The sequence below is a fragment of the Sitophilus oryzae genome, unplaced genomic scaffold, assembly GCF_002938485.1.
Source record: "Sitophilus oryzae breed Bouriz unplaced genomic scaffold, Soryzae_2.0 scaffold_1396_pilon_pilon, whole genome shotgun sequence".
Taxonomy (NCBI): Eukaryota; Metazoa; Arthropoda; class Insecta; order Coleoptera; family Curculionidae; genus Sitophilus; species Sitophilus oryzae.
The window spans coordinates 14,258,324-14,273,029 of record NW_022146055.1 but is presented as its reverse complement, the minus strand read 5'-3'; the positions used below and the strand labels follow the sequence as shown (position 1 = coordinate 14,273,029).

The 14,706-nt window shown below is 34.0% G+C and overlaps 2 protein-coding genes across 3 annotated transcripts in view; both read right to left on the bottom strand.

Moving 5' to 3' along the window:
• The window catches only part of LOC115876081 (nuclear receptor corepressor 1), a 224,823-nt gene that overhangs the window by 196,526 nt on the left and 13,591 nt on the right, over window positions 1–14,706 (bottom strand). The window lies entirely within an intron of this gene.
• Window positions 10,672–13,566, bottom strand: LOC115876082. 2 transcript variants are annotated; one of them, XM_030891775.1, is made up of 2 exons: window positions 13,410–13,566; window positions 10,672–13,124 (listed from the first exon to the last, which is right to left on the bottom strand). In XM_030891775.1, the coding sequence occupies exon 2, from the start codon at window positions 12,362–12,364 to the stop codon at window positions 10,820–10,822; it is 1,545 nt and encodes a 514-aa protein (XP_030747635.1). In that variant the 5' UTR covers window positions 12,365–13,124; window positions 13,410–13,566; the 3' UTR covers window positions 10,672–10,819. Both variants share the same exon structure in this region, with proteins under 2 accessions (XP_030747635.1, XP_030747636.1).

Sequence of the window (14,706 nt, the reverse complement as noted above, 5' to 3'; positions counted from 1 at the left end):
TTAGTTACGTAATCGAGGGCGCGATTTTTAAATTCATTGTTGCAAACCATAGACATATTCGGCGCCGGGCTGACTAACTGTAATTTAAATAGAGTGCTTAGAAGGTGTTTACTTCTAATATAGACGATAACATCTTTGCCTAATTTGTGATAATAGTGATTGTAATGTCCCGAATAACATTTGGTTAATTTAAGTTCATTCTTATTACTCTACAAAATAATTTACAAAGTATTATTATAGTAAAAGCCCCCAATCTTGAATATACCACAATAAAAAAACTTAAATATTATAATACACATTTATTAATTTATAATATCTGTATTTATTTCGCGTCTCCTACACCCGCTCCAGCAGGGTAAAGTAAAAGTAAAGCTGTTCGTAACCCCCTAGAATTTGACATGTAATTACACATATTTGTGCAGAACATCTGCTGAAATATGGGCGTATGGCACCCATATTCTGTTATCGTTATTGTGTCAAGCCTTATCAGTACTACATAAACGTACGTACGTACAACGTCCTCGATAAACAAACAAGCGAAAGTAAATTTGAAAATCATAAAAAATCAGTCACCTCTAGATATATCTGTCTACATTTTACTATAACAGCGCTTTTAGATGGAGCGGAGCGTCCGCGACTTCGAGCAAGTACCCATGAGTTTATATGAACAATTTCACACGGGCGCGTATGCTCCGTCCGGATGATTTCGTCCGATGGCTATCTTGAAAAAACACGACGGACGGTCCATCGTGGACGGTCCGCTTCATCTAAAAGCGCTGAAATACAAAGCATTCACATCTGACAAAACGAAATTATATTTTTTCTTCTGCTGCTTATCACGCCCTCTCCTGCCGAAGGTTGGCGGTCTAAATGACAATTGTGGCTCTGCAGGGGCGGATACAGAAATTTATTTTAGGGGGGCCCAAATAAAAAATAATGCAAAATATGCCTTTTAGGGCGCCATTTTTAACCCAAAAGCCTAATATTTAACCCAATTTACAGATTTTAAGGGAGGCCCGGGCCCCATGGGCCCCCTCTCTATCCGCCACTGGGCTCTGGAAACTGCAGCCCGGAAGATTTCCGCAGACGAGCGTTCAAACCATCTCCTTAAATCTTTTAGCCATGAGTTCTGGCGTCTTCCTACTGATCTTTTCCCTTGCATTTTGCCCTCTATTATGATGCGCAGTATTTCGTATCTATAACCTCTCATCACATGACCCAGGTATTGCATTTTTCTTTCCTTGATGGTATTCAGTATCTTTTTTTGTTTCTGCATGCGCTGGAGTACTTCATCGTTGGTGATCCTTTGTACCCATGAGATTCGCAGCATCCGTCTGTACACATACATTTCGAAGGCTTCTATTCTCTTTCCGGTCTGTGAATCCAGTGACCAGCTCTCACATCCATAGAGTAACACAGAGAAGACGTAGAATCTGACCATTCGAGTTCTGAGTTCCGCACTGAGGTCTCGTCTTGTAAAAAATGATTTCGTACTCACGAAGATTTTTCTCGTTTGCTCAATTCTTGAAAATATTTCTCTTTTCGAGCACTGACTATTGATGTTAGCTCCTAAATACTTTATTGAGGTCACTTGTTCGATTGTTTGTCTCTTGACACGTAGATGTGCATTTTTTGGAGTCTTAGAAAAGACTAATAGTTTGGTCTTGGAGACATTGAGATGCAGTCCAAACATCTCACTATAGTGGACTACGGAATCTATGATGCTTTGCAGTTCTTGTATATCGTTGGCTAATATAACTCTTAATTATATTTAGAGCTTAATAAGTATTATTCTATTAATTATTGACAATGAATAAAAAAGCAACTCTTATTTACGTATATACAGTTTGTTCCACAAAGCAACAAATGCTATTATATTATATTATTTTTTATACCTCGCACCCAAAGGTAAACCGCTGATGTATTTTGGTGTACTTGTAGAATAACAAGTGAAGCTTGTAGTACAAAATTAAGTTTAGTTTTAATGTATTATTATTGATTACTATAAACTGTCTTTTGCCAAAGGAGGGTTTAGTAGTTATCAGTTTTTCACAAAAGATCTAAGTTCAAGTAACGAGAAGCCACTGGCCCGAATTTTGTTTGAAATAAAGCATTGTAGAAACATAAACATAACAATTAATGATAACATTAAACATATAAAGATCAACGATGTATATTACACGTCAATAAATGGATTCAGTATTTGAAAATAAGTCCAAAAATAGAAACAAGTTTAAGGAATGTGATAAATCAAACTTCGTAGTGATTATTTCAGATACAATTAAGTTTTCTATGACTGAAAAAACTGCTTTAACCCTCAACTGGCGTGGTAGGGTCCAGCGGACCCCAAGAACTATTTAAACCTCAGTAAAATGTTTACGTTTAAGAATTAGGCCTTGCCGCGCCATTTACCTTTAAGTTAGGGTACCAATATGCAACTGTTAAAGGCGCACTTGATTTTATCAAGCATTGTTCCTACCAGCGGAGACTAAAGTTTCATTGGGGTCTGTGTGGCACCACCACGCCAAGAGTGTTTCATTATTAGGATAAGGAGACATTGATTTTTCTCCAAAAAGTAAGCATAACTCCAATTCTGAATCTCTTATTTATAGAAGAGAGAAAATTGAATAATCAATATCAGAAAAGAAAGAGATGCGGTATATGTCAACCATGTGCCAACGAAGAAATGACAAAAAACAAAAATCTCATGAATCAAATGTATACGATCCATGTGCGGCAAATGCAGATCCTATATTATTAGCATGAACTGTATTTGAAAAAGTTATGTACCGGGTGGCCAACTAAGAATGGACGCCGGCTGTATCTCAGAAACTACTTATCGTATAACTTTGGAAAAAAAAATTCTAATAAGTAAATCGACCAAGGGAAATAGCTGGAAATTATTTTTAAGTTCGAAAAATGCCCGCTAAGGGGCGTTTCTCTAAGAGCCAATCAGGAAACAGGGGTTTTCTCAAAAATATGCAGGTGAATAGGTATTTTAAATATTACTGTTGTAATCATAGAGAAATTTGTAATTTTTTTGATATAGAGTATTTTGCTCTATCTCATAAAATAAAATGGTGGGGGAAGGTTAAATTTGCTTTTATTAAAATAAGGATAACTCTGGTTTAGGTTACGCGATTTAAACAAACTAGGGCTCGTTTAAAAGAGCTTTTCTTCTTTAACGATCCCCAGTATAAATTTTATTTCCCCAATTTTCTTCGTGGTAGCCAGAGGGCGCTGTTTGACATCATAATAGATATTGCGCTTTTGCGGAAAAAAATTAAATAAGAGGCTATACTCCTCTTTGCTCAGTTAAATAGAGCACAAAATTTCCAAAATATCAGCGCAAACCGCAACTTTCTATCTTCTCTCTAACCGGAGATATTAAGAGAACAACAAATCATGTTAGGCTGCCGCTTAAGATTATATGGTCTAAACATTATAGTAGTAGGCTAGGAAACAAAAAGAGGTAAATTGGTTACGTCAAAATATCAAAACATATATTTTAATTTCATTCTAATACCATTTAATTATTATTTACCCATGTTCGTTCTTGATTCGACCCCATAAATTAAAACCCAGACATATTGAATCCGATGACCCAGCTGGCCATGGAAATATGCCGCTCCATCGTCTCTATCTACTAAGTAAGTGGTATCCAAGAAGCCCCACACATTCATAGCAAAATAAGCGGCACCACTGCCTCAACTACACCAACTGCATTCATGCTGATGAAATTGTAACAAATGCATTTTCATCATAATGACTCCTCTAACAAAATTGGCAATTCATTTCTTAGAAATTATGAATAGTTCATTTCATTCAGATAATTAAAAAAGTCCAACCATTCGCCATCCTAGAATTCCTGCGTAAACATTTACCGACCAACGGTTTTGGTGCTAAACTACTTGCATCAAGGGTAGATTTGAACCAGTATGGCATATTGTTAAGTTCGCACCTTCGTTCGGTGCTATATGAAAAGTGACTCAAACGACATAAACTTTATAATATAATAATAAATAACACAAATAAGGTAAAACACGAAAACAAGTGAAATCAAAGACGAACTTGGATTAATAACTAAATGACGTCACATGAAATAAACCCTTAGTTTTCGACAACGAAATTCGGCCGTTTTCTGTTAAAAGCAATATGGTGTCCTAAAAATTTTAATAAAATTACTGATTATCCGACTTTTGGACATTTTAATCTGACAAGTACTTACGTATAATTAACCAAGAAATTCGTAAAAATTATATGGATGGATGATAATGTTACATAAACACGTTTAAATAATTATGACATCATTTTTTTAAGAAAACGCCCGAAATTCGGATGCATGAAAACCGAACTTAAACGTTCTGATATTTTGACGTAACCAATTTACCTCTTTTTGTTTCCTAGCCTACTACTATAATTTTTAGACCATAATATAATCTTAGGCAGCAGCCTAACATGATTTGTTCTCTTAATATCTCCGGTTAGAGAGAAGATAGAGAGTTGCGGTTTGCGCTGATATTTTGGAAATTTTGTGCTCTATTTAACTGTGCAAAGAGGAGTACAGCCTCTTATTTAAATTTTTTACGCAAAAGCGCAATATCTATTTTGATGTCAAACAGCGCCCTCTGGCTACCACGAAGAAAATTGTGGAAACAAAATTTATACTGGGGATCGTTAAGGAAGAAAAGCTCTTTTAAACGAGTCCTAGTTTGTTTAAATCGCGTAACCCAAACCAGAGTTATCCTTATTTTAATAAAAGCAACTTTAACCTTCTCCCACCACTTTATTTTATGAGACAGAGCAAAATACTCTATATTAAAAAAATTACAAATTTCTCGATGATTACAACAGTAATATTTAAAATACCTGTTCACCTGCATATTTTTGAGAAAAACCCTGTTTTCTGATTGGCTCTTCGAGAAACGCCCCCTAGCGGGCATTTTTCGAACTTGAAATTAATTTCCTGCGATTTCTCTTGGTTGATTTACTTATTGGAATTTTTTTCCCAAAGTTATACGATAAGTAGTTTCTGAGATACAGCCGGCGTCCATTCTTAGTTGGCCACCCGGTACATCAACGTTTGTAGTTTTGTTGAAAATAATTTGTTTATTACTTTAGCTTCACATTTCAGTTATTTGTACTTTTAATAATAGAGTAAAATCATAAAATATATGTGTTTTTAATTTCTATGGGTTTCTTAGCCAAGTTATATTTCTGTTGTCAAAAATTCCTAAAAAATGTGTTTTACTTTATTTTCGTGTCCGTTCTTATTAATTTGTTGAAAATTACCTAATGAAATTGTTTGTTCACAAGTTTGAATATATTGTAAACAGTTTTAAAATAACAAGCTTTTTATAAAATCTCAACATATATTTTTAACTGAAAAAAATTGGCACCACTGACCCCAGAACGCCATAAGCGGTACAAAAATTCACCACGCCAGTTGAGGGTTAAAAAATTATTTGGAAATAAAACTGGTAATACTTAATTTCTTTTTAATACCTATATTTTAGCCGTTACTTTTTTCTTCTTCCCGCCTATCAAGCATACGCATCTGCCGGTCCGGCACCCATACTTCACTATCATTACCACGTCGAGCCGTATCTCAACACGGTGAGTAAGTATTCAATGTAGGTACTGGTCGTCGTATACCAGATAAGAATACAAACAACTGTGAATCGCGGACGGACCGGCCGATAATTATTAGAATTAACATATGCCTAAGGTACAAGGTCAGTACCCTTCAAGGAAATTTGTTTGACGCTGCGGCACCAATGGTCGGTACACCACGAGAAAGTACCACCCGGCGTCGATTTATGGGTACCTGCATTGCAACGGTTATAAATAGAATTATGGCTTAGTATGTGCGGTGGATTGTGGCAGAAACGTTTTGTTTCAACTTTCAATTGTAGGTATCTTAAAAGTATCCGGGGTATTTCGCTATTGAGAAAGAAATCTAAAAACCAAAAAAGTTGAAACCAGTTTCTCGGTGTTTTTTGCTCCTAAAACAAAATTTCTTAACAAACCAAAAATGCGTTAACGTTTCAGGGGGAATATCTTCTCTGTCGTCAAAAGGCAAAAACATTCTAAATATTTAAAAAAAATGTCTATACCTATATGTGGCGCATGCATCTCTCCAAAAAATCCTATATGGGTATTTCGCCACTGCAAGAAAATCTACAAAATAAAATAGTTATTTTTTGTAAACACTTCTGCGTTAATCCAAACGGAAACTACTTGTCAGAAGTTAGGTTTACAGATATACAAATTTGCCTCACGAACAAAAAAATGCTTAACGTTTCGGAAAGTTTATCTCTTTCCCTCATCGGAAGCAAAAAAATACAAAGAATAAAGAAAAAAACTATTTAAAATATTTAAATTCAACTATTCGAGAACACTTTAATTTTTTAAAACAGATACGTCTACAAAAAACCGTTGACGTTCTGTTAAAATGACATTATATATCAAGTTAAACTTCAAAATTAACAATTACTACCTGAAAACAATTACTTAATAGGGTAAAACCAAAAAGCCCCAAACTTTCTATATGATTATTTTTAATTTTTACGTATGTTATGTTTATTTATGTTATGTTCTTTAAAATCCAAAGAAACAATTGCCATACATTACTAACATCTACAGATACATGAACAATACATTTATTTTTATTAGATTGTATTAAAAAAGCCTCTTTTATTTTTCTTTTAGAGGTTATCGCTTCTTTCATTATAATTTTGGCGTTATTAAAATTTATTCTGTGCCCTGTGTCCCATGAATGCTGACAAATCTTAGATTTGTGAAAATCTCCCTTTCTTAAATAATTTTTATGTTCTTTAATTCGAACAGTTAAGGGTCTAGATCATAGAAATACCCATATAGGATTTTTTGGAAAGATTCTAAATATTACTGGGAGGGGGAGGGGGGGAGTAGTTTTTAACAGATAGGTCTATTAAAACCGTTGACGTTCTGAATGTTCTGATAAAATGCCACGACGGCCAGCGGCTGGCACCTTGGTTAGCTATTCAATTATTCTCGAAATTGGCTGAAAAAAATTCTGATAACTTCAGCGTTGTGTGGCAGTACCTCATCTTGCTTAAAAAATATGTTTTTATCGAAGAAGACTCGAACAAAATATCTAGTGTGCTGAAAAGATAATTTTAAGTTCTTTCCAGTTAATTAAAAATATACAGGGTATCCCAAATAAAAAATAAATTTTTCTCATAATAACTCCTAAATTAAAAACACATTACTGATTGAAGAAATTATCAATACAGTTAACATGCATTTTTGACAAAGAAAAAACTTAAATTTGTTTTTCTTGGATGAAAACGAAAACATAAATGTAGTAGAAGTTGCAAATATTGAAATGTATGTCTGTAAATAAAATTAAATATTTTCTTAGTGATAACAAATACATATACAGTGTTTGTCAATCGAAAAAAGAATTATAATATTTTAGTTTCTTGTTACTACTGCAAGTCTGTCCATTCCCTGGCAAACCGAAAATATACGCCTAAATTTATAATAGCTAAAGATAGAAAATCCAAATTGTCTATTTCTATTTATGTTGTCGCATCAACACAAATTTTAAAAATAATTTCTCTAAATTAAGATCATCAACGTGTCCGCGACTGTAGAACAGACGATATATTTAAATATAACTATGTTTTTAAAAAAAATCCTCCCATCGCACATAATATCTGTAAAGGCGGGAGGTAAAACAATGTAAACAGTAACTTGTCAAAGCTTTAAATTTCAGACATTGTTTACTGAATATCAAATTTTAGATGAGAATGTTTTGTGGTTATAAACATAATTAATTAAAAAATAAATTTGATGTGACATTTTTTCATTAAATGTTTTGTTTTTCTTATCAAATTGTTTTTCAAAAAATAATGATGTTAAATTGTTTCAATTAAATCAGAACTCTAGTCACAACACAAATTTTTGCCACTTTCTTCTTGATAACATTGTTGCCGCTATAACAGAACCATATTCAGTAGTATTTATCAATCAGTACTTAGGAACTATAAAACTATTGTTCCAGAATGTATTTCCACATTTCCACTATCAAAACTACTTCAGAATAAAAAAAATACTCGCCTTCTATACATTCTATAGTTACTTAATAGGGGACAACCAAAAAGCTTTAAACTTTCTGTAATATTATGATAATTTTTAGTTTGTCTATAATTTTTACTTATGTTATGTTTATTAAAATCAAAGAATCAATATCCATACATTTTTACCCTCTATAGATGCCCGAGCTATACTTTTATTTATATTAGATTTGGATTTAAAAAACCTCTTACTTTTATTTTACAGCTTATGAGTTCTCTCATTATAACGTTTGTCCTGTGTCCCATGAATGCTGACAAATCTTCCTTTTTTAAATAATCCTTAAATTCTTTAATTATTAGAACATTTAATGGTCTAGATGTTTCACCAATAGATATAAAATTTATCACATTCACATAGTGTTTTGTACATCACATTTTTTGTTTATTGTTCATTGGTTTAGTATGAGGGTATTTTGGGTTCTGAAGAACGTTCTTATGTTTGGTTTGGTTTATGTTGTATTGTTTTCCTATCCTTCGTATTTTTTCTGAAATGCCTTGGATATGTATAGAATTGTAAGTTGTATATATTTTTATTGTCTGGTTTGTGTGTATTCTGGCCTATGGTTTGTGGTTTCTTTTTCGTTGAATGTTTTGTCAGTAAAAGATGAGGACAACCCTGAGTCGCATTCGCATTGCCTACTCCTTTTGAAATTAGGGTGGTAAACTGGGTATAGAAGTAGTCGGATGGCTATATAGAAATATTAGAAACTTATCCAGTAGGTAACTCTTAATTTCCAATTATAGTTTTTGGGAAAAAGTTTCATTTTTACAGCAGTAAATATTTAATGTTTGTACAGGGTGGGCCAAATTCGACGCTTTTAAATGGAAGTACCATTTTCTATAGGAGATAGACAAAAACTAATATCGGTGTCTGAGCTGAATTTTTGTCAAAAATATGATGGTGAAAACCGCATATCGATATCTGTTACCGTTTCGGAGTTACGGGGTGTTTTTCAAAAATATGCATTTTTAACAAATCGTTTTAACTTTTTTGCTATGGAAAATTTTGTATTTTTATGAAAACATTTGTCGTGATCCTGGATTGGACCACCGTCGTCACCAATCTTGTAGTCGCTGCCACCAAATGTTGTAGTTCTCTATTTGACTCGTATCACCACTTGTTGGGAATGTTATTCTTTATTTTTTTTATAATTAAATTCTTACTAAGTTGTTATTACTTTTTATTTTTAAACTTTTAATACATTACCTTTCCAAAAATATAACAAACTTGATATTTTGCTCGATTCCTCTTCGAGATATAGAGTATATAACAATTCGGCCGCTTTAAATAAGTAGGCTTTGAACGCCACCGGCTGTAATGCAAAAAATTCTAGCTGTGAGCATCAATTAAAACGAAAATAATATTTGCTATGGGAGATGCAGAATTTTATAACAATTTAAAATATATTTAACCAACATCAACACATTTAAACTATATCTAATAACAATCAAAATAAATAGCAAACCAAGACATGAGATTTTGCTCGACATATTGACCGTCTTCTGTTATGGACAGACGGGGCAGTTTTAGAACATTTCTCGCGGAATTAACGCATTAACTCAGTGGGGGTGAAAGATACCCTCTCATAACTGCTAAGTATTTCTAATTCTTGTCTAGATTATACGAAAGAATCTTCTTAAGGTGCCGTGCAGATTCCTGCGTAGGCGTTCATCTTTTTCTTCCTCATCAGATTGTTCTATTAACTGCAGCGACTTGGAGTGCTTGGAAGTCCTGTATTTCTCAGCCAGGATAGCTTCCTTCGGCCTATTCCCCTTTTGCCCCCTTCTATTTTACCTTGGAGAATCAGACGCTGAAAGCGATAGCGTTCTCCACGTAGTATGTGTCCCAAATAGGCTATTTTCCTCTTCTTGATAATTTTGAAGAGTTCACGTTGCTCCAGACCAGCTCCTCTAAGAATGTCTTCATTCCTCACACGGTCGACCCAGGGTACTCTTAGCATTCGTCGTAGGGTCCAAATACGGAAGAATAAAGAACCTTTATTCTTCCGCAAATATATCCATAAGATTAGATCCATGGGCACTAAGTCAGGCGGCCTCGACGGCCAACGGCTGGGATCTTGGTTGGCTATTCAATTATTCTTGAAATTGGCTGCAAAAATTTGCTGATAACATCAGCGTTCAGAGGCGGTGCGTCGTCTTGCTGGAAAAATATGTTTTCGAGTTCCATTAAGGGCATATCATCAATAAGGGGTCCAAAGCCTACTAGTTAAAAGTGGCGAACTTTTAAAAATTCTGTATTTCGAAGGGGATTATAATAAAATATCAAGTGTGCTATATTTTTGGAAAGGTAATTTTAAATTCTTTTCAGCTAATTAAAAATATAGAGGGTGTCCCAAATAAAAAATCAATTTGTCTGTTGATAGCTCTTAAATTATTAATTTAAAAAAATATATAAGGTAAAGCCGCCAGTAATCGACACTATTAGACTGTCTTATGGGATTTTAATGTATTTTTGGGATCCCCAGTAACCGACACTAATTATCCAGTTATCAACACCCCAGTAATCGACATAAAAAAAACATTTAAACAACTTTATTTACATATTTTATTGTCGTCAATCGGTAGGCTACTAAAATGCTAGCTAATATGACTGTATTATACAATCTAATCAGATATAACATATAATAACAAGTGCATTAACAACGGCAGTTTAATTATTACTTTCTACATTTTAATCATTTACATTCAAAAACGTTAACACTTTTTGGAAAAACATACTTAAGCCTATCCCCAAAATTCAGAACTTGAGGTTCAGGTAATTTTTGTAAAATGTCTTCTTCTTTTATAACCGACACATCATTATCAACCATTTTATAAATCATTTTATTTTCATCAAGGCATTTTAAAGAAGTTACCTCAATCTCGCTTTCATCAAATATGTTTTGTACAACACAAACATATCTATATTGGGTGGTTTTTCGATTTCCCCCCAAAAATTTTACTAGCAAAAAATCACCAATCTTATAGTCCTTTATTTTAATTTCTTCATCATGTTCTTCATTTTCAGGTGCCCCAATTTCTGAAACATCATCCAAACTGTCACTACTCTCTTGCCACTCCATATCTGTGTCACTTAAGTCAGAAGATATTCTCCTTCGTTTTTCTGCACGTTTCTTCTGTAACCGAAGTTTTGTATTTTTTTTAGCTTGTCGGATCTTGGCTCTGTTTTCCTTTTCTTCTTGTTTTTTTTGTTTTTCTATTTCTTTTCCCTTATGGTAATCCTGCCAAGCTTGTGAAGTTATGGCTGATGGTATTTTTTCCTTACTCCTTCGCTTTTTTTCAGTTTTTAGCTCTGTTGGCCAAAATAGAGCCTTTTTAAAAGGAGTTGGAACATTTTCCTTAAATTTTGTAAACGGTGTATAAGGAGAACCATTACTACAACCCGGTTTTTCGATTTGGGGTGTTTCGTTTTCTTCTATAACACTTGAGATAGTAGCAGAGTCTTTACTTAAACTAAGGCTATTTTCTTTAATAGGAGTGTGACTGTTTATTTCTTGTGCCATTAAAGATGTAGAAGGTTTCAGTATTTGGACCGAATGGATTATTACTTTATCCTTTCCAGGTTCTTGTTTTTTGGATTGTTCCTTGGGTCTATCAGCGCCAGCGTTTTGATTTATTTGTGTTTTTAATGTTTTCCATAACATATACAAGGATGTGTCCTCAGTGTCACCATTCCACTTTTCAATGTCTCTTGATTCTTTAAAAATATTAAGTTTGCCTCTAGGAATTAACTCTTCCAAAATTTGTAATTTTTGTTTTAGTTTAACATTATCAAAATCAAAATTTTCAGTTGCCTCAGTGGAAGACATTTTGGAAAAATTTACATTATCTGCAGAAAAATGAACAAGGCCACAAGCTTTAAAGCCATTTTGTATTGTTTCTTTAGACACTGATCTTAGGGCTGATTCAAAAATCATTGAGAAGTGTTCTTTTCTAAGTTTTGCCACATCATTGTCAATGTGAAATTGTCTTACAGCTTTTTTCCAGTAAGTCTTTAATGGCTTAAAAACCGCAACATCCATTGGTTGGATGAGATGAGTGGAATTTGGATAAAGGGCTATGATCTCAATCTGATTCTGCTTACAATACTGGGATAAATTATATGTCATGTGGGAGACATGCCCATCAATAAATAATAGTATTGGTCGTGTAATTGTATTTCTGTCCAGCCAAGGAACAAACACATTTGTGATGTATTCAAAGAAGGTAGACCCGCACATCCAGCCTGTCTCTGACCGACCAAGACCCCATTCTTTATTTACCCCCGCAGCTATGTGGGCCGGTATTCTTTCTTACTTGAAAATAATCATTGGCGGCGCAAAATCTCCCTGTCCATTAGCTGTGACTAACACTGTTAAATTCTCCTTGTCATCATTTGTCCCTGCAATGTAGACCGATTTTGCACCTTTTTTCGCTAAAACTTTTTCCCCCTTAGGCTGGAGGAAAAACGCGCTTTCGTCAGCATTAAACACGCGTGTCGGATCTTTCGTGACGTCTAACAAATTTTCCGAACGTAGATATTCATGTATCTCTTGAAACCATCGTCGAAGTTTTTCTTCGGTAACACTTTCTCTGGCTGGTGTCAAGTTTTGGGCGATCCTAGAAGTAACCTGTGGATTCCGTTTTAAAAAAGACGCAAACCATTTCTTGCCGGGTCTTCCGTCAGTAAATGGTGATTTTCTTTTTTCTTGCTTGATGATTAATTGCACGCTATCCAGGACCTGTTCCTTAGTTACTGGTTGATGCTTCTGTGTCATTAAAAATATCCAATTTACTAGAATTTCTTCTTCCAGGAGACTCAATACGGATGGTGGGCCCATTTTTCGATTAATTGGAGTTCTTCCTGTTTTTTTATCCAGCAGGGTGGTTCTGGGCACCTTAAATGTTTTTGCAGCAGTTGCCACTGGCATGCCTTGCTTAACTGCATTTAGGGCTAAAGACATTTGTTCTTCACTATACTTAAGTTTAGGTGGCATTTTTCTGAAAAAAAAAACAAATCAGAATATCACAAAACAGAACAAAAAAAAATGACGAACACTGGAACTCAAAGAAACGCCACTAATCGTCATCCACTGTCGATTACTGGAGAATCCGCGACACCGCAGACCCAGTTATCGACACCTCCGAAAACTTAGGTTAGAGTTAAAATTTAAAGGAAATTTCCTTAATAACACCTTCTGGCGCATTTAAAATAACATATTGCAAAAAACTACAAGCTTATCTAAAATATTTACGAAAATACATAATTTATTTTAAGTGTCTTACCTTAACAAATTCATTTAGAAAACCGAAAACCTCACGCACGGCAAACAACTCTCTCAATTTTTACGCGCGCTTTTAATAAAGATGGCCGATTTGATGTTGACAGTGTTGCCAGACATACTGAAATTCCTGAGTATATACAGAAAGACGTAAAAATACAAATAGGAGCCTAATTGTTTAACTTTGAATTTAAAAGTGTCGAATACTGGAGCACTGTCGAAGACTGGTGCCTTTACCTTACTTAAACCATTAAATTCTACGTAAAAAGGTGCTTTGGAAATGTTTTCATAGAAATACAAAATTTTACATAGTAAAAAAGTTACAGAGATTTGTTAAAAATGCACATTTTTGAAAAACACCCCGTAACTCCGAAACGGTAACAGATATTGATGTGCGGTTTTCACCATCGTGTTTTTGATGAAAATTGAGCTCCAGACACCGATATTAGTTTTTGTCTATCTCCTATAGAAAAGGGTGTTTCCATTTAAAAGCGTCGAATTTGCCCCACCCTGTACAGCTAGGCTCTAAAAAAGTGACAGTTGTCTGTCATTTTAATTCACAGATATATTGTATTTTTTGTCATTTTGTTGGATGTCTTTTGTGGAAATCTGCCTTGAATCGCTGAATAGACTATATAAAATCAATAAAAATGACCGACAGGGAGAAAAAAAATCAAAACCGAGTTTGGGTTTTGATTAAAGCAAAATAGCTTGAACTTTAGCTGAAAATTAAATAATTTTATTTCGAAATCAGACAAACAAACACAATTTTATTTATATGCACAGATATGATGCGCATACATTATTCAGAATGTAAATAATCTAAATAAAAACCTCGTGACCTATTATATAAATAAATAGTGTACTTTTTGTGAAAAAAAAACATTTGTTTTTATCGGTTTCGTGCCAAGCGCTCGTTAGTAATGAGTTCAGAGATAAATTATAATTTTAATTATTGTTGCTCCCGGGTTGAACAAGTTCCAAGTTTCGTTCGCTGAATAAGTTATAAATTGCATTCGGCGGACCGTTTTCGGATTGTCAAAATATGCACAAATTTCCTGTTAAGATGCATCACTATTCAAAATATAGAAAATTTATTTAAAACACAAAATTAAATAACAAAAATAACAATACAAATTCAGGTATTCAGAAGAGAGACGGGTAGATGCGGTATTTTAAAAGATTCGGGTACGGAGATATTTATGAGTATGAGGCAAAGCATTACGAAACTTACATACTAATAAAAGATAGTCGAGACACAATTACAGCCTTTGATCAAAAATGTCACATAGGGATTGATT